Source organism: Pleurodeles waltl, chromosome 7, assembly GCF_031143425.1.
Source record: "Pleurodeles waltl isolate 20211129_DDA chromosome 7, aPleWal1.hap1.20221129, whole genome shotgun sequence".
In the NCBI taxonomy this organism is placed as follows: Eukaryota; Metazoa; Chordata; class Amphibia; order Caudata; family Salamandridae; genus Pleurodeles; species Pleurodeles waltl.
Genome location: NC_090446.1, coordinates 424,970,339 through 424,996,577, shown reverse-complemented (window position 1 = coordinate 424,996,577; position 26,239 = coordinate 424,970,339). Strand labels below are relative to the sequence as shown.

At 46.8% G+C, this 26,239-nt stretch overlaps 1 protein-coding gene across 1 annotated transcript in view; it reads right to left on the bottom strand.

Annotated features, from left to right (window-relative positions):
• The window catches only part of CHMP4B (charged multivesicular body protein 4B), a 269,231-nt gene extending 260,940 nt beyond the window's left edge, over window positions 1-8,291 (bottom strand). Inside the window, exon 1 of the mRNA XM_069243935.1 lies at window positions 8,013-8,291. Within this exon, the coding sequence (XP_069100036.1) occupies window positions 8,013-8,196 (184 nt within the window). The 5' untranslated portion in view covers window positions 8,197-8,291. The remainder of the gene's footprint in view (window positions 1-8,012) is intronic.
• Between the last annotated feature and the right edge of the window lie 17,948 nt (window positions 8,292-26,239).

Below are 26,239 nucleotides of genomic sequence, written 5' to 3'. Positions count from 1 at the left end.
GAAAGTGGAATGCGAACCACGAATTCCCCCCTAGACAAGTGTACTATGTGCAGAATCGCTGGGAGAGTAAGAATACAGTAAAATACCCCACCACAGAGCCCAGAAAAGCAGAAGTAAAGTACTACAAGTTTCCTTAGGACACACTACAAGTTGTGATTAGAGTTATTGCAAGAACCAACCAAGACTGCAAACAACAAATGGTGGATTCCTGGACCCGAAGACCTGCAAAGGAAGAAGACCAAGTCCAGAAGTCGAAAGAAGTTCCAGGAAGGACAGGAGCCCCTGCCAACCCAGAAGAGGGTGCAAAAGATGAGTCCCCGGTTTGATGAAGACTGCAGAAATGCCCCCTAGGAAGATGTCAGCGGGTTTCCGCGTGATGCACTGGATGTCCCACGGAGAGAAGTTGGATGCAGGTGAGTTTTTGTGCTCGATTCCTCCAACAAGCCTTAGTTCTGGCAAAGTCGCGTTTTGTGTCAAGTAGGTGCTATCTGGACCCAGGAGGGACCTGGGGGCCTTAACTCTGTGTGAGGAGGAAGAGGGGGCTCTCAGCATTTCAGAGAGCCCTCAGAGCACCACGGGAGTCCCAGGACATGGGGACTAAGGAGGTGCAAAATGCAGTTGGTGCAGCACTACAAAGGAAGGTCTCACACCACCAGAGAACAACTCAGCGAGTTGAGCGTCGCAGGATAGAGCGCTGGGGACCTGGGTCAGGCTGTGCATGAAGGAGTTTTACAAATAGTGCACAGAGGCCTCAGGAGGTGAAGAAGACGCGGTGCACAGGGGTACTGTCGTACTCGGGGAAGGCAAGGTCTTACCTCCTCCAAATTGGGACAGCAGGACCTCAGGACAGTTTGTGTCGATGGCATCCACCCTCTGTGTTCCAAGGAGCACGCTCGTCACCAGGAGAGGAGTCCAAGAGAACCGGTCGCCGACTTAGAAGGTGCCTGCTTGAGCAGGGGAGTGAGTGTCACTCCACAGGAGATTTCTTTGGTTCTTCTGGGGCAGGATGAAGACAGGGAGTCCTCAGAGCATGCACACCATGGAAACTGTTGCAGTTGCTGGCTGGAGCTGAAGTTGCAGGTCACAGTAGCCTTCCTGGATACTTTGTTGCAGTTACAGTGGTTCCTGGAGCAGTCTGCGGTTGATCCGATGGTCAGAAGCTGAAGCAGAGGAGTCCTAGTGGAGTCATGCAAACTGAATCTGGGAAAACACTAGAGGAGAGACCCTAAATAGCCCTGAGAGGGGGATTGGCTAACTAACCAAGTATGCACTTATCAGGAGGCTTCTCTGACATCACCTGCTGGCACTGGCCACTCAGATGCTCCCAGAGGGTCCCCACACCTTGGAATCCAAGATGGCTAACTCCAGGGACACTCTGGAGGAGCTCTGGGCACCATCCCTGGGATGATGAGAGACAGGGGAGTTGTCACTCCCCTTTCCTTTGTCCAGTTTCACGCCAGAGCAGGGACTGGGGGTCCCTGAACCAGTGTTGACTGGATTATGCAAGGAGGGCCCCGTTTTGCCCTTCAAAGCATTTCCAGAGGCTCTGGGAGGATACCCCTCCCATGCCTGTAACACCTATTTCCAATGGGAGAGGGTGTAACACCCCTCTCCTAAAGGAAATTCATTGTTCTGCCTTCCTGGGATTGAGCTGCTCAATCCCAAGGAGGGCAAAAACCTGTCTGTGAGGTGGCAGCAGCTGGGGCTGCAGTAGAAACCTCAGAGAGCTGGTTTGGCAGTACTGGGGGCCTATGATGGAGCCCCCAGGGTGCATGAAATTGGGCCCCCAATACCAGATTTAGATTCTGGGTTCAATTTCACAATCTTAGACACCTCATATGGCCATATTTGGAGTTACTATTGTGAAGCTACATATATGTATTGACATATATGTAGTACACGCTTATAATGGTGTCCCCACACTCACAAAGTCCAGGAAACTGGTCCTGGACAACGTGCAGGCACCTTTGCTTGTACCCTCACACACAGTAACTTTGCACCTAGCCTTCAGTAGTGAAGGTTAGATATATTGGTGACTTATAAGTTACCTGGTGCAGTGAAAATGGCTGTGAAATAGTGTGTGCACCATTTCACTAAGGTTGTAGTTGCAGTCCTAAAGGAGTGTTTGTATGAGCTCCTTATGGGTGGCAAAAGAAGTGCTACAGCCCAGAAGGATCCCCTGGAACCCCAATGCCCTCAGTACCTAGGTACCATATACTAGGGACTTATAAAGGGGGTCAAGTATGCCAATCTGAATTGGAATATGGAGTCACTAAACTATAGTGACAAATTTGGTAAACAGAGAGAGCATAAGCACTGGAGTTCTGGTTAGCAGAACTCCAGTGACACAGTCAAGCATACGGACAACACATATAGGCCACAAACTATGAGCACTGGGGTCCCGACTAGCAGAATCTCATTGAGACAGTAAAAAAACACTGACAAACAGGCAGAAATTGGGGGTAACATGCCAAGAAAGATGGTATTTTCCTACACCAGACAATTCCACTATGCTCCTGGCCCACAACATCAGTAGCAATGAGATCTAGTTATCTGAAGCTCACCACTCCAACCCCTTTTGTATGCCAAGAATACACAATAATTAGTACAACCTGGCTCAATTAAAGGAACCTTTACAACTTAGAATCTCAACGGTCACTAAATGCCCAGTCATGCTGGATTCACAATTGACATCAACCTCACACACAAGGAACTCACTGCAAAAAAAGTATGCCTGGTACCAACTCTATCTTTTAAAGAAAATGAAGCTGTTTCTTCCAGAAATGGACTTCAGAAATACTGCTCAAGTCCTTATACTCTTGCATCTGGATGGAGGTAAGAGCCTTCTCCATGACTTCACAGACTCCTCAATGGCCACCTCAAAAGGGTCCTCCATAGTGCAGCATGACATCCTGCATTTTGGACCTGAAGAAATAAGGATCCAGCACTCTGATAGTGAAGGCACTGCATTGGCTTCTCTTGTATGCCCTGACCATCTTCAAAATCAGTTGCATCATTTCAAAAGCCATCAAGACCAGCAACCCCACTTATTTTGCAGACAAGTTCACCATCTCTAGTGCCCCCCTGCACTCCCGCAGCTAGAATGCTATGAGACTGGAGATTAGTTATCAGAGAGGAACAAGCATTGGCAAAGCCAATAGGTAACGCCTATGCAAGAGCTATTGGCTTTGCCAATGTGTTTTAGCCATGTTGTAAACCAGCGTGGCTACTGTTAAGCATGGCTACAAAATTGTGGCGTAGATTGAAGTGGCACAGAGTGGCAGGGCATGGAGTGGAGTAGAGTGGCATGGAGTAGAGTGTCGGGGAATGAAGGGGCCTACAGCAGAGTGGCATAGAGTAGAGGGAAGTTGTAGAGAGGCATTCTGTGTAGCAGACTGAAATGGCACAGAGTGGAATGCAGAGGCGCAGAGTATAGTGGTGTGAGAAGAGTGCAGTGATGCAGCATAGAGTAGTGCAGAGTAGAGTGCCATGGAGTGCAGTGATGGAAAGTAAAGTGGGTTAGAGTGCAGTGATGTAGAGTTCAGTGGTGCAGAGTAGAATGGCAGATTTGAGTGGCATAGAGTCCAGTGGCATGGATTAGTACAGAGTAGAGTGCAGTGGCGAGTGGCAGTACAGTGGCATAGAGTGGTGCAGAGTAGAGAGCATTGGCACAGAGTGGTGAAGAGTAGAATAGAGTGAAGTAATGTAGAGTGCAATTGTATAGAGTAGAGTGGCATAGAGGGTAGTGGTATTCAGTAAAGTGGCACTGAATACAGAGATGTTCAGTAGAGTGGAAGGGCAGAGAGGTGCAGTGACATAGTAGGCAGTGGTTTTGAGTGTTGTAGTGTGCAGTGGTTTTGAGTGTTGTAGAGTACAGTGGTGTAGAGTGGTGCAGAGTAGAGTGCAGAGTATAGTGCAGAGGCGCAGCCTAAAGCACAGTGCCATAAGGTGGAGTGGCGCAGGGTGGATTAAAGAGTGGCAAATAGAGTGCAGTAGTGCACACAGCAGTGGTTTGTAGAGCACAGTCCGTTGGCATAGAGTGCATTGGTGTAGAGTGGAGAAAAGAGCATTGTCATATGATAGAAAGGAGTGAAGTAAGGTACAGTGTAGTGGTGCGGCATAGAGTGAAGCGGCACAGAGTGAGAAAATAGAGTGGAGCTGCAGAGTGCAGCAGCAGAGATTACAGGGGTGAAGAGTACAGTGGTGCAGAGTGCAGTGGCACAGACCGAAGTGACTCCGAGTTCAGTAAAGTGGCACAAAGTGGAGTGCTGTAAAGTGTATTGGCACAGAGTGGTGCAGAGTAGAGTGCAGTGCCATAAAGATGACTGATGTGGAGCAGAGTGGCATAGAGTGCACTGGTGTAGAGTGGCATACAGTGCAGTGGCATAGGGTGCACTGGTGCAAAGTAGAGTGGCACAGATTTCAGTGGCTGAGAGTGCAGTGTTGCAGAGACTGTCGTAGAGTCGCATAGAGTGCAGTAGAGGAGGATGGTGCAGAGGAGAACAAGGAAGCATAGAGTGCAGTGGCATAAAGTAGAGAGTTGCAGAGTAGATTAGGCTGGCGTAGAGTGCAGTGGTGCAGAGTAGATTGGCGTAGCGTGCATTGGTTTTTCAGTATTGTTGTGAGGTGCAGTGGCAAAGAGCACAGTGGCATACAGTGCAGCGGCATAGAGAAGATTCAGAGTATAGTGAAGCGGCAGAGTGGTGCAGCGTTAAGAGTCAGTGGCGTAGAGTGCAGTGGTGTAGAGTGGAGTGGTACAGAGTAGAGTGTAGTGACCTAGACTGAAGTGGTGTAGAGTGCAGTGGTGCAAAGTAGAGTATAGAGGTGTAGGGTGAAGTGAAGGAGAGTAGAGAGGCGTGGAGCGGAGTAGAGTGCAGTATGCATGGTATGTTAATGCACTGCCATGACAGACAACACATTTTTTATTGAAATGACCATTACATTTGCAGACATACAGTTTTAGTGGAAAAGGTATACAGCACACAAACGATAACGTAGGGAAATGTCACCCCGTAGTGTATTGATCGTATTAAAATATTTGTTTCCATCAGGAAATTTGACAAGAACAAAATTAAAAGGCCCGTTTACAGAAAGCGAGCATTGTAGAAGAATACAGGAAACTTATGCTTCCTGGGAGGCACAAACCCATGCTGGACGGCCTAAAATAAATAAAGCCACCAAATAGAAAGCAAGCAAATGTGAGTTACAAACCACAACGCCAATGGTAAGCAATGGGGGAAATGTAATCCCAAGGAATCTTTCTGAATGTCTCCAAGATGCCTTTAGCCAACCAGATAGCAGCGCTGTCTGGTAGGCTTCGACCTATAAAGGCTTTTTCCATCTATGCATCCAAGATGTGGAATAATTTGCCCGTATCTACAAGACCACCCTGACACTGCTCCAATTTAGGGGGGGAAAAAATGGAAGAGGTATCTTTAAAGATGCAATAACCATACAATTTTGTTCCCAGAACCCTCCGACCTGCCACATCGCTTGCTGACTGTTTGCTTACCTTTGACCATTAACAGTACTTCACCACCTTATAGCTAAGCTTAGGCAACACAAATATTAAATACATAATAAACATGTTAAACACAACCCAATGCAATTGTGCAGTGCTTGGACATTGGTGCACTGGAGTGGTGGTATTAAATGTGTTAATTTTCTTTGTGCTGTTTGTTGGCGTCCTGAAGTTCCATGTGTGTTAAGCAGGGCTCAAGTCAGGGGTACACACAGGTAGACTGCGTCTACCCACTCTTTTCACAGTGTGAACACTGCCCACCCTGCCAAGAGTTTGGGCTCCACTGAAATGTGCCTCGACTCTTCCCAGTTTAATTTTCAAACACCAGGAACCATTCAGCAGCACCTGTATGTTGTCTGCTTTCGTTCAGAGCAGCAACATGCAGGGCTAGGGGGGTTGTTATTTTAAATACCAGCTGGGCTGAAATCAAAGGCCTAATTTAAGGGGGCAGTGCTTCCAGTAAAATAATGTGCACACATTTACAGTTTAACAATATGAGGCTACGTACAATGGTCCTTGAATGCTCTCGGACTATATACAAATACTTGCAGAAGCCTGAAAGCAAGACTGATGATCCTTTGCTTTCAAAATAATATGTTCATAAAAAAATGCAACTAGGGAAAAATGTTTTGCTGAATTACTGTTTAGGTACCATTTCCTTGAAGAATCATTGAGTAAAATGTTCATAATTGAAGGGGAAAAAATAAATATATATATATATATCGGTAAAAACCAGTTTCAACAAGCTTATGGTAAACATGAAAATAAGCATGCATTGGCAATCCAAAAGGTCTAACATTGGGGGGTCATTGCCTTTTGGTTTTGACAATGTGTGTCTTATTTAAACATGGCTTATGCAGCACTTTATTGTTGTGTGCTCTGTCTGGTAACAAACATTGGTTAAAGGCAAATATATTTTTTGGCCTTAAAAAGCACACATTGCCACAGTACTTCCTAGTACAGAACAAAACTACTTTGTATGCAGATATGCTCCTTGTGAAAGAGCAGATTGTTATCACTCGCTGTGAAGCCAGCCAACAGATAGCTAGAGAGAAACATAGAACTTTCATAAAAAATGAAATGTCCTGATTAACGGAAGACCTAATTAGGGGTCCAATTCCTATAGTCACAAATAGGACCCATGGTTTATGTCTTTGCACTAGTGCAGATTTACGTATTTCATGAATTCACAAGAATTTACATAAGTAGACCAGGAAATCGAAATCGTACTCTTAGAAAATATTTGTGAGCTGTATATTAACACGAGCAAGTATGCAAGTGTAAATTTGCTCATGCGAAAATATGTTGAGCGTTTACAAGTTCACTTTCCCCCCAATCACTTTTTTGCCCATCCCCTGAAAGATAAATGTCCAACCTTTCTTAGTATGGGAAAAGATTAGAGAAGAGCTGGCAGAAACCCTTAAAACATGCAAATTAGCAGGTTTGCACAGACTCAAAAGGGCATGACAACCCGGGAATTACTGCTTGCCACCAACTCCAGCCCCAGTATGTAGCTATGCAGAAAGGTGACAAAATGAGAAATTGCTAGTATTCAAGCCCTACCATAGTGTTACCCATGGCATAAACAGAGAGGCTATGATCAGAGCTCTTATGTAATGAGGTCGCTGCCATAATTTGTCGCCCCACTACATGGCATTAAAGACACAAGTAGACTTTTTTTTTTTTTTTTTACAGGACAAGTAGATTTATGAAGCAAACTGTCCTATGGGCAAGTCGATATCTTATTAAATCCCACACCCCTGCCAAAGCATAGCAGTGCCAGAGCGCTTTACATCACCTATACACATTATACACTGACAATTAAAATGTGTCATCTACAGGTTGCATGATGTGCTTTGCAGGAGACATTAACCTTCTATGCTATTTTGATTCAAAACTGGGACTAGACAAAACACAGATCTTTGCAGCCAATGTGTTAGCTTTGAGAGTTATTTTACCATTACTAGTATTCCCTGAGATTAACTGTGCACACAAATAACTCTGCAACCATTGCCTTAACCCTATAAGGTATTATAAAATGAAGACTTTGCAACCAATTAAACAAAACAGATTTACCATCATGTTTCTCCTTGTTGCCAGTTTCTTTGTGGCAGAGTTTCAAAAACTTTATGTATAAGCCGAGACTCAAATTTTGCACTGGGGGTTGCATAGCTTTTATGAAACAGCCCTGAAGCAAAATTTCGTTTTTTAAAATATTGGATATCAGGCTAGACCTGTTAAACATATGTGTGAGGCATTCAAATCTGATGTCACTTCTTGTGATACCACTTCCTGTGATGTCACACGTCATGATGTCACTTGCACACTGCCTTACTTAGTAAGTCTTCCCCGCTTCTTTTTTGGGACCGGTGCCCTACTGTTAATGGGTGATTGAGTTGTATTAATTTGTGCATGCTGTGGTTTCCCTTCATCAGTTTTGGGTGTAGTACTGTATGTCACACATGAGGCACGTGTGGTTTTTTGCACTCACCTCTCTTGTTCTTGGTGCCGTGCTTCTTAGCGCTCTGTAGCTCTTGCTCAATCTTCTTCTCCAAGAACTCCTGTTTCTTGCTCAGCATCTCCTCAGTGTCCCGCAGGCGCTGGATGGCTTCTTGTGGGGTAGGGCCTTTGCCCGACCTCCCGGCCGTACCAAAGAGCTTTCCGAACACAGACATGACGAGGCCTTAGCAGGGAGGAGGCTCCCTGTCTTCGGGATCTATCTGGTACACGAAGAAACCACGTCAGTAACAACAGGCTGCTCACCGTAAAACTTCCTGGGCCTCGGACCCACCGCCTCTCTCAGCTGTGCACCCCTCCCTGTATCATCTCTTTCAGTTTGCGATTTCCTCTTCCAGGTCGGTTCCTCCACTACCAGGATTATCCACTCTCTGTACTTCCCAGGTTCCAGGACCGCCTGTTGCTCCTCCTATAGCCTCTGTCTCCACCACAGTTAAAAGACCCACGTCTCTCAAACCTAACAGACGCCAGAAACCGAAGAAGTGACTTCGCAGCTCGCCCTCGCGGCTTCCGTCAAGACTTCGGTATACTGCGCATGCCCATGGTGTCCCTATACAATCAAGCAGAACCTAATCGTAGAAAGACGAAAATTGCCTGATCCTAAAACGCCTCACGCTCAATTCACAAGAACGTTGCGTAGAGCAATCGGTACAAAATAAGACAGCACCGACAACCGGATGTCGTACTTTAAAAAAAAATATGTAGACAGGGACGGCTTTAGCACTGGTGGCGTTTGGTTCGGCAATATTGGGTGGTGCCGCCCAACTGTGCGTGTGTTATATTTGGTGCTAACGTACAGCGCGGGTTGATTTCGCCCTATATAAAAGTGCAAAGAAAAAATGGCGTGCATCGCCCCTTGAGCTTAACACCTTTGGTGCCATGGACAGAATGATTCCGTTCTCGGCTGCAGCGTTGCTGTGCCTAGGACGTAACCTTTAGGTCAGGAACTGACCCCGGCAGCAGGGATGGCAGTAGAAGCGCTTTCGCTTAATTTTTTGCATTTTCTGCCCCCATTTGCCCCCGTTGTGGGCAGACACCACTAGGCACCCTGATCAAAGAGGATTACTTTAGAAGTCATCCTATAGTAATTGGATGATCATCCAACTACTTCAGAAGTCATTTTCAAGCCCTTAAAGTCATCAGCAACCTTTAGACACTAGGCTTGATGATTTGAGGATGACTTGAAAATTACTTCTTGATTACTTCACAAAAGAAGATTGTTACTGATGATTTGAGGATGAGTACCTGATTATACAAGTTTGCTTAAGTAGGAAAATAAGAATGTGCAATGGACTACATTTAGAGTCTTTAAGTAGTAGTACATTTATACTGCAATTTGTTCAACAGGAGTGCCTTTATTTTGCATCTGTTTAAAAATTGATTTCCATAGGTCTTAAGTATTATTTTACGCATTAATTCCACCTACTGCCTAACGCACCGGTTAAATTGGTCGATACGTGTGAGCTGTGAATAAATCTTGCTAATTTTATCCTGGAGTGCGGACCTATTTTCTTGAAATTTCGGCATCTACATACCGAACAAGTGTTTTTATATATATATATATGTATATATATATATATATATATATATACTATTTTGTATAATAGTAATATAAAATAATAGAATATCAAAAAATGAATATAATATAAAATATTAGTTTACACATGAGATGCCTTTCCTGGCAGTCAAGTGTGGAAGAAGTATACTTTGCACTTTTTCAGAGGGATGCTTAACAGAACACCAGAGGCAAACAACCCCAATCACTGTTGTTCTAGCAAAGTAGCCCCTGTCTTCATACAGGGGTTCCTCTGTACTTCGATGCATGACAAAACCATTATTTTTACTAACATTTTGCATAAGGCCTGCAGAATAAGATGTTTGTAGTATCCACCCTTAAAAAGCATTAGTATTTTTCTAAGTGTTCTGATCTCTTTAGCAAAGTGTTTTAAAATAAAAAACTAAGAAAATAATAATGTCACAGAATGTGCAGAATAATTTGTCTTTTGTTGCCACATAATTTAGTCAACCTTGCCAAGTTTGCTTTTCAAATTATAGCATTATTTCACTAGCTCTAATAATAAGTACTATATGTGGCTGTTATAATGAAAGAACACACAGTTCCATAGTATTTCATGTGGCTGTTATAATAAAAGAACATAATTTCAAGTGAAGCTTGGAAACAACTTCGAGGTTGGAGTGCCGACCTCTGCTCAACATCCCGTGATTCTTAAACTCCATGTACCTAAAAAAAAAATGTGCAACATGTGTAACATATCTCATTGTCACACAGAACATTCTGATGCCTTAGGGACACGTTTGCACTTAAGTATGTGTGCATCTGCAGATAGGTTGTTGGTAGCACATGCATTCTATTAGTTTAGGGCACCAAGTTAATGAATTGCACTGTGAATTCACTGTAGTCCCTTTTCTGTTTCTTCCACCCAAACGTTTCTTTTGCAATGGAACGGAAGCAGAAGTACAATTACAGTGTGCCCAATGGCGAAGGGAAGGCGAAAGAATTGCTGTTGCTCCAGGCAGCGCATGGATTCAGTGCTGCGCTTACTAGAAAGTGGAAATTTTGTTCCATTTCAGTCGGTATTTTTTTGGAGACGTGTGCACCTGGGGAGAGGCGGAAAGTGAGCCAGGATTTGATTTCCTGCCTCTCGTCGCCCTTTTGGGTTGTGTGTGTGTGTGTGATGCGCTTTGTTTGAAAGGCGGGAGACCACCTTTTAAATGGAGCCCAAAGATGTACTGCTGGGTCATTTGGCACAAAAGTGTGTTGGTACTTAAGTGCTGAGGAATAGTTGTATATATATTTTTTTTAAATGTGGTTTTGTAATGTCTAGTAGTTCCTACTCCAGTTCGAAGGAGTGCTATTGGAAGAATAGCGAACACAACTCATGCAGTTTGCATTGGTACAATATTTGTGTGGAAATAATGAAAACACACTTTGCCAGTCCCGTTTTCAATTGGAAAATGCAAGGAAAAGTCCCAGTGGGACAGTGATGTTTTTCTCCGGTTGTTCCATACCATTGTTGCTCTGTAATTCCCCCTGCATTATTTGAAATATGTGGATGCAGGAGTGAGCCTCTGTTGTGATGTTTAACAATTGTGGCTTTTTATAGAGTACGTATCGGACTCCAAAATACACGGGCTTCTTGAATGTGGGGCTTTGTTTAGGACCCTGTGTGAGAAAGTAGCCTCTTTCTAGCCTTGTTACCCCACTTTTGGCCTGTTTGTGAGTATATGTCAGGGTGTTTTCACTGTCTCACTGGGATCCTACTAGCCAGGGCCCGGTGCTCATAGTGAAAACCCTATGTTGTCAGTATGTTTGTTATGTGTCACTGGGACCCTGCTAGCCAGGACCCTAGTGCTCATAAGTTTGTGGCCTATATGTATGTGTTCCCTGTGTGATGCCTAACTGTCTCACTGAGGCTCTGCTAACCAGAACCTCAGTGGTTATGCTCTCTCTGCTTTCCAAATTGTCACTAACAGGCTAGTGACCAATCTCACTAATTCACATTGGCATACTGGTACACCCATATAATTCCCTTATATATTGTATTGAGGTAACCAGGGTATTGGGGTTCCAGGAGCTCCCAATGGGCTGCAGTATTTATTTTGCCAGCCATAGGGAGATCTCACAATTCTTACACAGGCCTGCCAGTGCAGCCTGAGTGAAATAACGTCCACGTTATTTCACAGCCATTTACCACTGCACTTAAGTAACTTATAAGTCACCTATATGTCTCACCTTCACCTGGTGAAGGTTGGGTGCAAAGTTGCTTAGTGTGTGGGCACCCTGGCACTAGCCAAGGTACCCCCACATGGTTCAGGGCAAATTCCCCGGACTTTGTGAGCGCGGGGACACCATTACACGCTTGCATTATACATAGGTCACTACCAATGTATAGCGTCCCAATGATAACTCCGAACATGGCCATGTAACATGTCTAAGATCATTGAATTGTCACCCCAGTGCCATTCTGGCATTGGGGAGACAATTCCATGATCCCCTGGGTCTCTAGCACAGAACCCGGGTACTGCCAAACTGCCTTTCCGGGGTCTCCACTGCAGCTGCTGCCAACCCCTCAGACAGGTTTCTGCCCTCCTGGGGTCCAGGCAGCCCTGGCCCAGGAAGGCAGAACAAAGGATTTCCTCTGAGAGAGGGTGTAACACCCTCTCCATTTGGAAATAGGTGTGAAGGCTGGGGAGGAGTAGCCTCCCCCAGCCTCTGGAAATGCTTTGATGGGCACATATGCTGCCCATCTCTGCATAAGCCAGTCTACACTGGTTTAGGGATCCCCCAGCCCTGCTCTGGCACGAAACTGGACAAAGGAAAGGGGAGTGACCACTCCCCTGACCTGAACCTCCCAGGGGAGGTGCCCAGAGCTCCTCCAGTGTGCCCCAGACCTCTGCCATCTTGGAAACAGAGGTGTTGCTGGCACACTGGACTGCTCTGAGTGGCCAGTGCCAGCAGGTGACGTCAGAGACTCCTTCTGATAGGCTCTTACCTCTCTTAGTAGCCAATCCTCCTTCCTAGGTAGCCAAACCTCCTTTTCTGGCTATTTAGGGTCTCTGCTTTCGGGAATTCTTCAGATACTGAATGCAAGAGCTCACCAGAGTTCCTCTGCATCTCTCTCTTCAACTTCTGCCAAAGGATCGACCGCTGACTGCTCAGGACGCCTGCAAAACCGCAACAAAGTAGCAGAGACGACTACTGCAACCTTGTATCGCTTCATCCTGCCGGCTTTCTCAACTGTTTCCAGGTGGTGCATGCTCTGGGGGTAGCCTGCCTCCTTCTTGCACCAGGAGCTCTGAAGAAATCTCCAGTGGGTCGACGGAATCTTCCTCCTGCAACCGCAGGCAACAAAAGACTGCATCAGCGGTCCTCTGGGTCCCCTCTCAGCACGACGAGCGTGGTCCCTGGAACTCAGCAACTCTGTCCAAGTGACTCCCACAGTCCAGTGACTCTTCAGTCCAAGTTTGGTGGAGGTAAGTCCTTGCCTCCCCACGCTAGACTGCATTGCTGGGTACCTCGTGATTTGCAGCTGCTCCGGCTCCTGTGCACTCTTCCAGGATTTCCTTCGTGCACAGCCAAGCCTGGGTCCCCGACACTCTAACCTGCAGTGCCCAACCTTCTGAGTTGTCCTCCAGCGTCGTGGGACTCCCTTTTGTGACTTCGCGTGGACTCCGGTTCACTCCTCTTCTAAGCGCCTGTTCCGGTACTTCTGCGGGTGCTGCCTGCTTCTGTGAGGGCTCCCTGACTTGCTGGGCACCCCCTCTGTCTCCTCATCCAAGTGGCGACATCCTGGTCCCTCCTGGGCCACAGCAGCATCCAAAAACCCTAACCGGGACCCTTGCAGCTAGCAAGGCTTGTTTGCGGTTTTTCTGTGTGGGAACACCTCTGCAAGCTTCTTCACGACGTGGAACATCCATCCTCCAAAGGGGAAGTTCCTAGTCCTCTTCGTTCTTTCAAAACACCAAGCTTCTTCCATCCGGTGGCAGCTTCCTTGCACCCTCAGCTGGCATTTCCTGTTCTCCTGCCCACTCTCGACACTGCCGCGACTCTTGGACTTGGTCCCCTTGTCTTACAGGTACTCAGGTCCGGAAATCCACTGTTGTTGCATTGCTGGTGTTGGTTTTCCTTGCAGAATCCCCCTATCACAACTTCTGTGCTCTCTGGGGTTTGTAGGTGCACCTTACACCTACCTTACAGGTTCTTGGGGGTGGGCTATTTTTCTAACCCTCACTGTTTTCTTACAGTTCCAGCGACCCTCTACAAGCTCACATAGGTTTGGGGTCCATTCGTGGTTCGCATTCCACTTTTGGAGTATATGGTTTGTGTTCTCCCTATACCTATGTGCTCCTATTGCAGTCTATTGTAACTTTACACCGCTTGCATTACTTCCTTTTGCTATTACTGCATCATCCTGAGGGTACTCACTGAGATACTTTTGGCATATTGTACCTTTATTTTTAGTATATCTGTGTATTGAGTTTTCTTATGATATTGTGCATATGACACCAGTTGTATAGTAGGAGCTTTGCATGTCTCCTAGTTCAGCCTAAGCTGCTCTGCTATAGCTACCTTCTATCAGCCTAAGCTGCTAGAAACACCTCTTCTACACTAATAAGGGATAACTGGTCCTGGCACAAGGTGTAAGTACCTCTGGTACCCACTACAAGCCAGACCAGCCTCCTACACCCTGCGCTCAGACTATTTAATGAGGCACTGTCTTAAGGGGTGAAAGTTAAGCCAGCAAATTGAGGAAAGACAGTAGCTGGTAAGAGGTAGCTTGGCTCTTAGAACTCATGCACGAGCTGAGCCTTGAAAGTGTTGTGTATGTAAATCATGCAGCAAATATCATATAATATGATACCGTGTCTTTAACCCCTTCTGTGCCGTGGACGTAATGGTTACGTCCTTCGGCACAGTGCTCGTGTGCCCAGGACGTAACCATTACGTCCTGGGCACAGAGCTCAGAGGGAGCGCTAGCGCTCCCTCTGGGGGGTTACCCCCCCAAGGCAGGGATGGAAGGGGAAGACCTTCCCCTTCCACATCCGACCCCCCCTGTGACATCAGCGCGCAAACGCGCGCTGTTTGTCACAAGGCCTCCTCCCATAGCTTCCAGCGCGATCGGAAGAGAAATGCAAAAGCATTTCTCTTCCGATCACGTGGAGGAGGCGGAGAGACTTCAAAGGGAAGGAAAGTTATTTCCTTCCCTTTTAAGTCTCTCTCAGCGTGTTGGCAGCCGGATTGCAAGCAATCCGGCTGTCAAAACGCCCACTAGACACCAGGGATGATTTTTTAAAAATGAAACTGGCATGAGGGAGCGACCCCTTGGGCAAGGGTCGCTGTCTGGGGGGGCATTTTTTTTTAAAGGCCTTTTCTGCCCCCCTGGGGGCAGATCAGCCTATAATTAGGCCGATCTGCCCCCAGGGGGGCCAGAAACCTCTAGGCACCAGGGAGTATTTTTTTTTGTTTTGTTTTGTTTTTCTTTTGTTTTATATTTTTGAGGTGGGGAGCGACCCCTTAGGCAAGGGTCGCTCCCATATGGGGCAAATTATATTTAGGTCATTTCTGCCCCCCTTGGGGGCAGATTGGCCTATTTTTATGAGGCCAATCTGCCCCCAAGGGTGACAGAAACCACTAGACAACAGGGAGTTTTTTTATTTTTTCGCGAATTTCACGCAAGGGGAGTGACCCCTTGGGCAAGGCTCTCTCCCAGGGAGGGCATTTAAAAAAAAGACTTTTTCTGCCCCCAGGCGGGGGAGAAACCTCTAGGCACCAGGGATCATTTTCTTTTGTTTTTGTTTTGTATTTTTGAGGTGGGGAGCGACCCCTTAGGCAAGGGTAGCTCCCCTAGGGGGCAAATTATATTTAGGCCATTTCTGCCCCTCTTGGGGACAGATTGGCCTATTTTTATGAGGCCAATCTGCCCCCAAGGGGGACAGAAACCACTAGATACCAGGGAGTTTGTTTTTTTTCTGCTAATTTCACGCAAGGGGGGCGACCCCTTAGGCAAGGGTCGTTCCCCTGGGGGGCACATTTATTTTGGGCCATTTCTGCCCCTCTGGGGGGCAGATCAGCCTATTGGTATTAGGCCGATCTGCCCCCAGGGGGGGCAGAAACCTCTAGGCGCCAGAGCAAATTTTTTTTGTGTGTTTTTTTTTAGAGATGGGGAGCGATCCATGAGGCAAGGGTTGCTCCCCTGGGGGACAAATTGTATTTAGACCATTTCTGTCCCCCTTGCGGGCAAATCGGCCGATTTTAGGTCAATCTGCCCCCCCAAAAGGGGGCAGAAACAACTAGGCACCGGGGATCTTTTTTTTTGCACCATTGTCACGCAGGGGGAGCGACCCCATAGGCAAGGGTCGCTCCCCAGAGGGTTGGGGGTGTGTAGGAGGCTGGACTGGCTTGTAGTGAGTACCTAGGGGTACTTTCACCTAGCACCAGGCCCAGTTATCCCTTATTAGTGTATAGGGTGTCTAGCAGCTTAGGCTGATAGATAATGGTAGCTTAGCAGAGCAGCTTAGGCTGAACTAGGAGACGAGTGAAGCTCCTACAGTACCACTAGTGTCATATGCACAATATCATAAGAAAACACAATACACAGATATACTAAAAATAAAGGTACTTTATTTTTATGACAATATGCCAAAAGTATCTCAGTGAGTACCCTCAGTATGAGGATAGCAAATATACACAAGATATATGTACACAATACCAAAATATGCAGTAATAGTATTAGAAAACAGTGCAAACAATGTATAGTTACAATAGGATGCAATGGGGACACATAGGGATAGGGGCAACACAAACCATATACTCCAAAAGTGAAATGCGAACCACGAATGGACCCCAAACCTATGTGACCTTGTAGAGGGTCGCTGGGACTATTAGCAAATAGTAAGGGTTAGAAAAATAGCCCACCCCAAGACCCTGAAAAGTGAGTGCAAAGTGCACTAAAGTTCCCCAAAGGACATAGAAGTCGTGATAGGGGAATTCTGCAGGAAAGACACAAACCAGTAATGCAACAACGATGGATTTCCAGTCGAGGGTACCTGTGGAACAAGGGGACCAAGTCCAAAAGTCACAAGCAAGTCAGAGATGGGCAGATGCCCAGGAAATGCCAGCTGTGGGTGCAAAGAAGCTGCTACTGGACAGTAGAAGCTGAGGTTTCTGCAGGAACGACAAGGGCTAGAGACTTCCTGTAGGAGGCTGGACTGGCTTGTAGTGAGTACCAAGGGGTACTTGCACCTTGCACCAGGCCCAGTTATCCCTTATTAGTGTATAGGGTGTCTAGCAGCTTAGGCTGATAGATAATGGTAGCTTAGCAAAGCAGCTCAGGCTGAACTAGGAGACGTGTGAAGCTACTACAGTACCACTTAGTGTCATATGCACAATATCATAAGAAAACACAATACACAGTTATACTAAAAATAAAGGTACTTTATTTTTATGACAATATGCCAAAGTATCTTAGAGTGTACCCTCAGTGAGAGGATAGGAAATATACACAAGATATATATACACAATAGCAAAAATATGCAGTATAGTCTTAGAAAACAGTGCAAACAATGTATAGTTACAATAGGATGCAATGGGGAAACATAGGGATAGGGGCAACACAAACCATATACTCCAGAAGTGGAATGCGAACCACGAATGGACCCCAAACCTATGTGACCTTGTAGAGGGTCGCTGAGACTATTAGAAAATAGTGAGAGTTAGCAAAATAACCCACCCCAAGACCCTGAAAAGTGAGTGCAAAGTGCACCAAAGTTCCCCTAAGGACAAAATAGTCGTGTTAGAGGGAGAATGCAAGGAAAACACAAATCAGCAATGCAACAACGATGGATTCCTGTCTGAAGGTACCTGTGGAACAAGGGGACCAAGTCCAAAAGTCACAAGCAGCTCGGAGATGGGCAGATGCCCAAGAAATGCCAGCGGTTGGTGCAAAGAAGCTCTTTCTAGGCTGAAGAACTGTGAATACTGCAGGAACGACAAGGGCTAGAGACTTCCCCTTTGGAGGATGGATCCCCCACGCCTTGGAGAGTCGTGCAGAAGTGTTTTCCCGCCGAATGGATGCCAACAAGCCTTGCTACACGCAAATCGTGCGTTTGGCGTTTTTGGACGCTGCTGGGGCCCAGGAGGGACCAGGAGGTCGCAAATTGGACCTGCAGAGAGAGGGGACGTCGAGCAAGACAAAGAGCCCTCACTGAAGCAGGTAGCACCCGGAGAAGTGCCAGAAACAGGCACTACGAGGATGCGTGAAACGGTGCTCGCCGAAGTTGCACAAAGGAGTCCCACGTCGCCGGAGACCAACTTAGAAAGTCGTGCAATGCAGGTTAGAGTGCCGTGGACCCAGGCTTGGCTGTGCACACAGGATTTCCGCCGGAAGTGCACAGGGGCCGGAGAAGCTTGCAAAGTCGCGGTTCCCAGCAATGCAGCCCAGCGAGGTGAGGCAAGGACTTACCTCCACCAAACTCGGGCTGAAGAGTCACTGGACTGTGGGAGTCACTTGGACGGTGTCGCTGAATTCGAGGGACCTCGCTCGTCGTGCTGAGAGGAGACCCAAGGGACCGGAGATGCAGCTTTTTGGTGCCTGCGGTTGCAGGGGGAAGATTCCGTCGACCCACAGGAGATTTCTTCGGAGCTTCTGGTGCAGAGAGGAGGCAGACTACCCCCACAGCATGCACAAGCAGGAAAACAGTCGAGAAGGCGGCAGGATCAGCGTTACAGAGTTGCAGTAGTCGTCTTTGCTACTATGTTGCAGGTTTGCAGGCTTCCAGCGCGGTCAGCGGTCGATTCCTTATCAGAAGGTGAAGAGGGAGATGCAGAGGAACTCGGCTGAGCTCATGCATTCGTTATCTAAAGTTTCCCCAGAGACAGAGACCCTAAATAGCCAGAAAAGAGGGTTTGGCTACCTAGGAGAGAGGAAAGGCTACTAACACCTGAAGGAGCCTATCACAAGGAGTCTCTGACGTCACCTGGTGGCACTGGCCACTCAGAGCAGTCCAGTGTGCCAGCAGCACCTCTGTTTCCAAGATGGCAGAGGTCTGGAGCACACTGGAGGAGCTCTGGACACCTCCCAGGGGAGGTGCAGGTCAGGGGAGTGGTCACTCCCCTTTCCTTTGTCCAGTTTCGCGCCAGAGCAGGGGCTAAGGGGTCCCTGAACCGGTGTAGACTGGCTTATGCAGAATTGGGCACCTCTGTGCCCAACAAAGCATTTCCAGAGGCTGGGGGAGGCTACTCCTCCCCTGCCTTCACACCATTTTCCAAAGGGAGAGGGTGTCACACCCTCTCTCAGAGGAAGTTCTTTGTTCTGCCATCCTGGGCCAGGCCTGGCTGGACCCCAGGAGGGCAGATGCCTGTCTGAGGGGTTGGCAGCAGCAGCAGCTGCAGAGAAACCCCAGGAAGGGCAGTCTGGCAGTACCAGGGTCTGTGCTACAGACCACTGGGATTATGGAATTGTACCAACAATGCCAGGATGGCATAGAGGGGGCAATTCCATGATCATAGACATGTTACATGGCCATATTCGGAGTTACCATGGTGAAGCTACATATAGGTAGTGACCTATATGTAGTGCACGCGTGTAATGGTGTCCCCGTACTCACAAAGTTCAGTGAATTGGCTCTGAACAATGTGGGGGCACCTTGGCTAGTGCCAGGGTGCCCTCACACTAAGTAACTTTGCACCTAACCTTTACCAGGTAAAGGTTAGACATATAGGTGACTTATAAGTTACTTAAGTGCAGTGTAAAATGGCTGTGAAATAACGTGGACGTTATTTCACTCAGGCTGCAGTGGCAGGCCTGTGTAAGAATTGTCAGAGCTCCCTATGGGTGGCAAAAGAAATGCTGCAGCCCATAGGGATCTCCTGGAACCCCAATACCCTGGGTACCTCAGTACCATATACTAGGGGATTATAAGGGTGTTCCAGTAAGCCAATGTAAATTGGTAAAAATGGTCACTAGCCTGTCAGTGACAATTTGGAAAGAAATGAGAGAGCATAACCACTGAGGTTCTGATTAGCAGAGCCTCAGTGAGACAGTTAGTCACTACACAGGTAACACATACAGGCACACTTATGAGCACTGGGGCCCTGGGTTACCAGGGTCCCAGTGACACATACAACTAAAACAACATATATACAGTGAAAAATGGGGGTAACATGCCAGGCAAGATGGTACTTTCCTACACAACCCCCCCCCAAACGAAGGACAATAAGACTAGCCATTACCTGATGAGTCTTCATTGTCTAAGTGGAAATATCTGGAGAGTCCATCTGCATTGGAGTGGCTACTCCCAGGTCTATGTTCCACTGTATAGTCCATTCCCTGTAGGGATATGGACCACCTCAACAATTTTGGATTTTCACCTTTCATTTGTTTTAGCCAAAGTAGAGGTTTGTGGTCTGTCTGAACAATGAAGTGAGTGCCAAACAGGTATGGCCTCAACTTCTTCAGAGCCCAGACCACAGCAAAGGCCTCCCTCTCAATGGCAGACCAACGCTTTTCTCTAGGGGTCAACCTTCTACTAATAAAAGCAACAGGTTGATCCTGGCCCTCAGAATTAAGTTGTGATAGGACTGCCCCTACTCCTAATTCAGATGCATCAGTCTGGACATAGAATTTTTTAGAGTAACAAGGGCTTTTCAGGACAGGTGCAGAGCACATGGCCTGCTTCAGCTCCTCAAAAGCTTTCTGACAGTTTGCTGTCCATAATACCTTTTTAGGCATTTTCTTGGATGTGAGGTCATTAAGAGGGGCTGCAATGGAGCCATAGTTCTTAATGAACCTCCTGTAATACCCAGTGAGGCCTAGGAAGGCTCTCACCTGAGTCCGAGTGGTAGGGGGAACCCAATCAATAATAGTTTGGATTTTCCCCTGAAGTGGTGCAATCTGTTCCCCACCCACAAGGTGTCCCAGATAAACCACCTTACCCTGCCCTATCTGGCACTTTGAAGCCTTGATAGTGAGGCCTGCCTTTTGCAGGGCCTCCAAAACTTTCCATAGGTGGACCAGGTGATCATCCCAGCTGGAGCTAAAGACAGCTATATCATCCAAATATGCTGCACTGAAAGCTTCCAGCCCTTGCAGGACTGTGTTCACCAACCTCTGAAAAGTGGCAGGTGCATTTTTCAAACCAAAAGGCATTACAGTAAACTGGTAATGTCCTCCAATGGTCGAAAATGCAGTTTTAGGTTTAGCATCTTCTGACATTTTGATCTGCCAATACCCTGCAGTCAAATCAAAAGTGCTTAGATACTTGGCAGATGCCAGTGTATCTATTAGCTCATCTGCCCTGGGTATAGGGTGAGCATCTGTTTTGGTTACCAAGTTGAGACCTCTATAGTCTACACAAAACCTCATTTCCTTCTTTCCATCTTTAGAATTGGGTTTTGGTACCAGTACCACAGGAGAAGCCCATGGACTGTCAGAGTGCTCAACCACTCCTAGTTCCAACATCTTCTGAACTTCTTGCTTTATGCAGTCCCTGACATGGTCAGGCTGCCTATAGATCTTACTTTTGACAGGTAAACTGTCTCCAGTATCTATAGTGTGCTCACACCAAGAAGTGGTGCCTGGCACAATGGAGAAGAGTTCTGAAAATTGTCCTAGGAGATTTATGCAATTATCTTTCTGCTCAGCAGTAAGACAATCAGCCAAAACTACCCCTTCCACAAGAGCATCTTGTTCTGTGGAAGAGAAGAGATCAGGTAGAGGATCACTGTCTTCCTCCTGTCCCTCATCTGTTGCCATGAGCAGGGTGAGATCAGCCCTGTCATAGTAGGGTTTCAGGCGGTTGACATGGAGCACCCTAAGGGGACTCCTGGCAGTGCCTAAGTCAACCAAGTAGGTGACTTCACCCTTCTTTTCAACAATTGTGTGTGGACCACTCCATTTATCTTGGAGTGCTCTTGGGGCCACAGGCTCCAAGACCCACACTTTCTGCCCTGGTTGGTACTGAACCAAAACAGCCTTCTGATCATGCCATTGCTTCTGGAGCTCTTGGCTGTCCTGAAGGTTTTTACTGGCCTTTTTCATGTACTCAGCCATCCTTGATCTGAGGCCAAGTACATAATCCACAATATCCTGCTTAGGAGCTTTTAAAGGTTGTTCCCAACCCTCCTTTACAAGTGTGAGTGGACCCCTAACAGGGTGTCCAAAAAGAAGTTCAAAGGGGCTGAAGCCCACTCCTTTCTGGGGTACCTCCCTGTAGGCAAAAAGGAGGCATGGTAGAAGGATATCCCATCTCCTGCGGAGTTTTTCAGGGAGTCCCATAATCATGCCTTTGAGAGTTTTATTAAATCTCTCCACCAGTCCATTTGTTTGTGGATGATAGGGTGTTGTGAACTTGTAAGTTACACCACACTCCTTCCACATGGCCTTTAAGTATGCAGACATGAAATTGCTTCCTCTGTCTGATACTACTTCCTTTGGGAAGCCCACCCTGGAAAATATTCCCAGGAGGGCCTTTGCCACTGCAGGAGCTGTAGTGGTCCTTAAAGGAATAGCTTCAGGATATCTTGTGGCATGGTCCACTACCACCAAGATAAACCTATTGCCTGAAGCAGTAGGAGGGTCAAGGGGGCCAACTATGTCAACCCCTACCCTTTCAAAGGGAACCCCAACCACAGGCAGTGGGATAAGGGGTGCCTTTGGAGTGCCACCTGTCTTGCCACTGGCTTGACAGGTTTCACAGGACTTACAAAATTCTTTTGTGTCCTCAGACATCCTAGGCCAATGAAACAGTGGTACCAATCTGTCCCAAGTTTTCATTTGACCCAGGTGCCCAGCTAAGGGAATGTCATGTGCCAGTGTTAGGAGGAACTTTCTGTACTCCTGAGGAATCACTAATCTCCTGGCAGCTCCAGGTTTAGGATCCCTTTGCTCAGTGTACAAGAGGTTGTCCTCCCAGTAAACTCTGTGTGAGTCACTGACATCCCCATTAGCCTGTTTGACAGCTTGCTGTCTGAGACCCTCTAATGTGGGACAGGTTTGCTGTGCCACACTCAGCTCCTCTCTGGCAGGCCCCCCTTCACCCAAAAGCTCAGCAGTGTCTGCTTCCAGCTCCTCTGGTGTAGGTTCTGCACAGGGAGGGAATTCTTCTTCCTCAGAATTAGAATCCACTGTAGAGGGAGGGATAGTAGGAAGTGGTTTGCTTCTACTAGCCCTAGCTTTAGGGAGCACTTGGTCCATTGTTCCAGGATCCAAGCTTCCCTGTCCTTTTTGCTTTTTGGCCTGAGCCCTTGTCAAAGCAAAAATATGCCCTGGGATGCCCAGCATTGCTGCATGGGCCTCCAACTCCACATCTGACCAAGCTGATGTCTCCAAATCGTTCCCTAATAGACAGTCTACAGGTAAATCTGAAGCTACCACAACTTCCTTTGGACCAGATACCCCCCCCCAGTTGAGATTTACAACAGCCATGGGGTGGCTTTGTGTTATGTTGTGAGCATCGGTTACTTGGTACTGGTGTCCAAGTATGTGTTGTTCAGGGTGCACCAGTTTCTCAATCACCATTGTGACACTGGCACCTGTGTCCCTGTAGGCCTGGACCTCAACACCATTTATTAGGGTTAGTTGCTTGTACTTCTCCAAGTTATGGGGGCAAGCAACCAAAGTGGCTAAGTCAATAGCCCCTTCAGAGACTAAAGTAGCCTCTGTGGTCTCCCTAATCAGACCAACCCCAACTAAATTACCAAAAGTGAGCCCAGCTACTCCCTTGGATTGGCTATTAGTAGGTTTGCTCCCACCACCACTGCTATTAGTAGGGACACTAGGTGTAGCAGTAGGGGTTGTAGTGGTAGGAGCTGTGGTGCCTTTCTTTGGACAACTGGGATCTGTTGTCCAATGGCCTTTTATCTTACATAAATAGCACCATGGTTTCTTTTCCTTGTTCTGATTAGAGGAGGGTTTGGGCCCACCACCCCCACCAGAGTGTTTTTGTGGGCCTGATGAAGACTCATTTTTAGATTTGTCCCCACCCTTGTCAGAAGACTTACCATCCTTCTTTTTGTTGCCATCTTTGTCACCCCCTGTATGAACTTTTCTTTTCACTCTTGTTCTGACCCATTTGTCTGCCTTCTTTCCCAATTCTTGGGGAGAGGTCAGATCAGAGTCCACCAAGTACTGGTGCAACAAATCAGACACACAATTATTAAGAATATGCTCTCTCAGGATTAAGTTATACAGGCTGTCATAATCAGTAACTTTACTGCCATGTAACCACCCCTCCAAGGCCTTCACTGCCTGGTCAATGAAATCAACCCAGTCTTGTGAAGACTCCTTTTTGGTATCTCTGAACTTGATCCTGTACTGTTCAGTGGTTAAGCCATAACCATCCAGGAGTGCATTCTTAAGAACTTGGAAATTGTTAGCATCATTTTCTTTTACAGTAAGGAGCCTATCCCTACCTTTTCCAGTAAATGATAGCCATAGGATAGCAGCCCACTGCCTTTGAGGGACATCCTGTACAGCACAGGCCCTCTCAAGTGCAGCAAACCACTTGTTAATGTCATCCCCCTCCTTGTAAGGGGGAACTATCTTATGCAGATTCCTGGAATCATGCTCTTTTGCAGGATGACTATGGGGAATACTGCTGCTGCCACCATGGGTATCTAAACCCATTTTCTGTCTTTCCCTCTCTATTTCTAAAGACTGTCTATCCAAATCCAGCTGTTGCTTCTTGAGCTTCAGTCTGGTTTGCTCCACTCTCAATCTATTGAGCTCCCTTTCCAACAATCTGTCATCAGGGTGGGTGGGAGGGACATTTCTAGATACAGAGGTATGATGGGAATGAACAGAAGGAGACCTGTCCCTTACAGAGGGCACCCTAACAGCTTGGCTACCAGTATAATGTGAGAGCACATCATCAGTATGATGTGATTCAACCTCTATACCAACTATGCTAGACTGTCTAGTAATGGGCAGGCTGAGAAGTTTCTTTCCTGAACCTTTTCCTGGGGGAGTCCCTGGATCAGATTGAGAACCATTAGCTACTTTTTCTACAGATTGGGCACTTATGGCCTTATCCTGTACTCTAAGCATATTAATTAACAGTTCTAAAGAAGGATTCTTCCCTACACTCAAACCTCTCTCTATGCAGAGACTCCTTGCTCCTTTCCAGCTAAGGTGATCATATGCAAGTTTGGACAGTTCAACTTTTTGGCCTGTGCCAGACATTTTTTAGAGAGAGTTAAAGTGATAGACAAAGAGAAAAAAGTTTTCAGAACTTTTTGGAAAGACAGAAAAAAACTTTTTAAACTTTTAAGAACTTTTTGAAAGTTTAGAAGTACTTTTCAGCACTTAGAAAAGAGTGAAAAGAGGAAATGCAAAACTTTTTGGCTATGTGTATATACACTGACCTTGTTTTGTATATTTTTCTCTTATGAAAAGTACAATGACAAGAGTGGTAAGTAGTCTCAAAGCACTTATCCCACCACTGCACAACCAATGTAGGAGGCTGGACTGGCTTGTAGTGAGTACCAAGGGGTACTTGCACCTTGCACCAGGCCCAGTTATCCCTTATTAGTGTATAGGGTGTCTAGCAGCTTAGGCTGATAGATAATGGTAGCTTAGCAAAGCAGCTCAGGCTGAACTAGGAGACGTGTGAAGCTACTACAGTACCACTTAGTGTCATATGCACAATATCATAAGAAAACACAATACACAGTTATACTAAAAATAAAGGTACTTTATTTTTATGACAATATGCCAAAGTATCTTAGAGTGTACCCTCAGTGAGAGGATAGGAAATATACACAAGATATATATACACAATAGCAAAAATATGCAGTATAGTCTTAGAAAACAGTGCAAACAATGTATAGTTACAATAGGATGCAATGGGGAAACATAGGGATAGGGGCAACACAAACCATATACTCCAGAAGTGGAATGCGAACCACGAATGGACCCCAAACCTATGTGACCTTGTAGAGGGTCGCTGAGACTATTAGAAAATAGTGAGAGTTAGCAAAATAACCCACCCCAAGACCCTGAAAAGTGAGTGCAAAGTGCACCAAAGTTCCCCTAAGGACAAAATAGTCGTGTTAGAGGGAGAATGCAAGGAAAACACAAATCAGCAATGCAACAACGATGGATTCCTGTCTGAAGGTACCTGTGGAACAAGGGGACCAAGTCCAAAAGTCACAAGCAGCTCGGAGATGGGCAGATGCCCAAGAAATGCCAGCGGTTGGTGCAAAGAAGCTCTTTCTAGGCTGAAGAACTGTGAATACTGCAGGAACGACAAGGGCTAGAGACTTCCCCTTTGGAGGATGGATCCCCCACGCCTTGGAGAGTCGTGCAGAAGTGTTTTCCCGCCGAATGGACGCCAACAAGCCTTGCTACACGCAAATCGTGCGTTTGGCGTTTTTGGACGCTGCTGGGGCCCAGGAGGGACCAGGAGGTCGCAAATTGGACCTGCAGAGAGAGGGGACGTCGAGCAAGACAAAGAGCCCTCACTGAAGCAGGTAGCACCCGGAGAAGTGCCAGAAACAGGCACTACGAGGATGCGTGAAACGGTGCTCGCCGAAGTTGCACAAAGGAGTCCCACGTCGCCGGAGACCAACTTAGAAAGTCGTGCAATGCAGGTTAGAGTGCCGTGGACCCAGGCTTGGCTGTGCACACAGGATTTCCGCCGGAAGTGCACAGGGGCCGGAGAAGCTTGCAAAGTCGCGGTTCC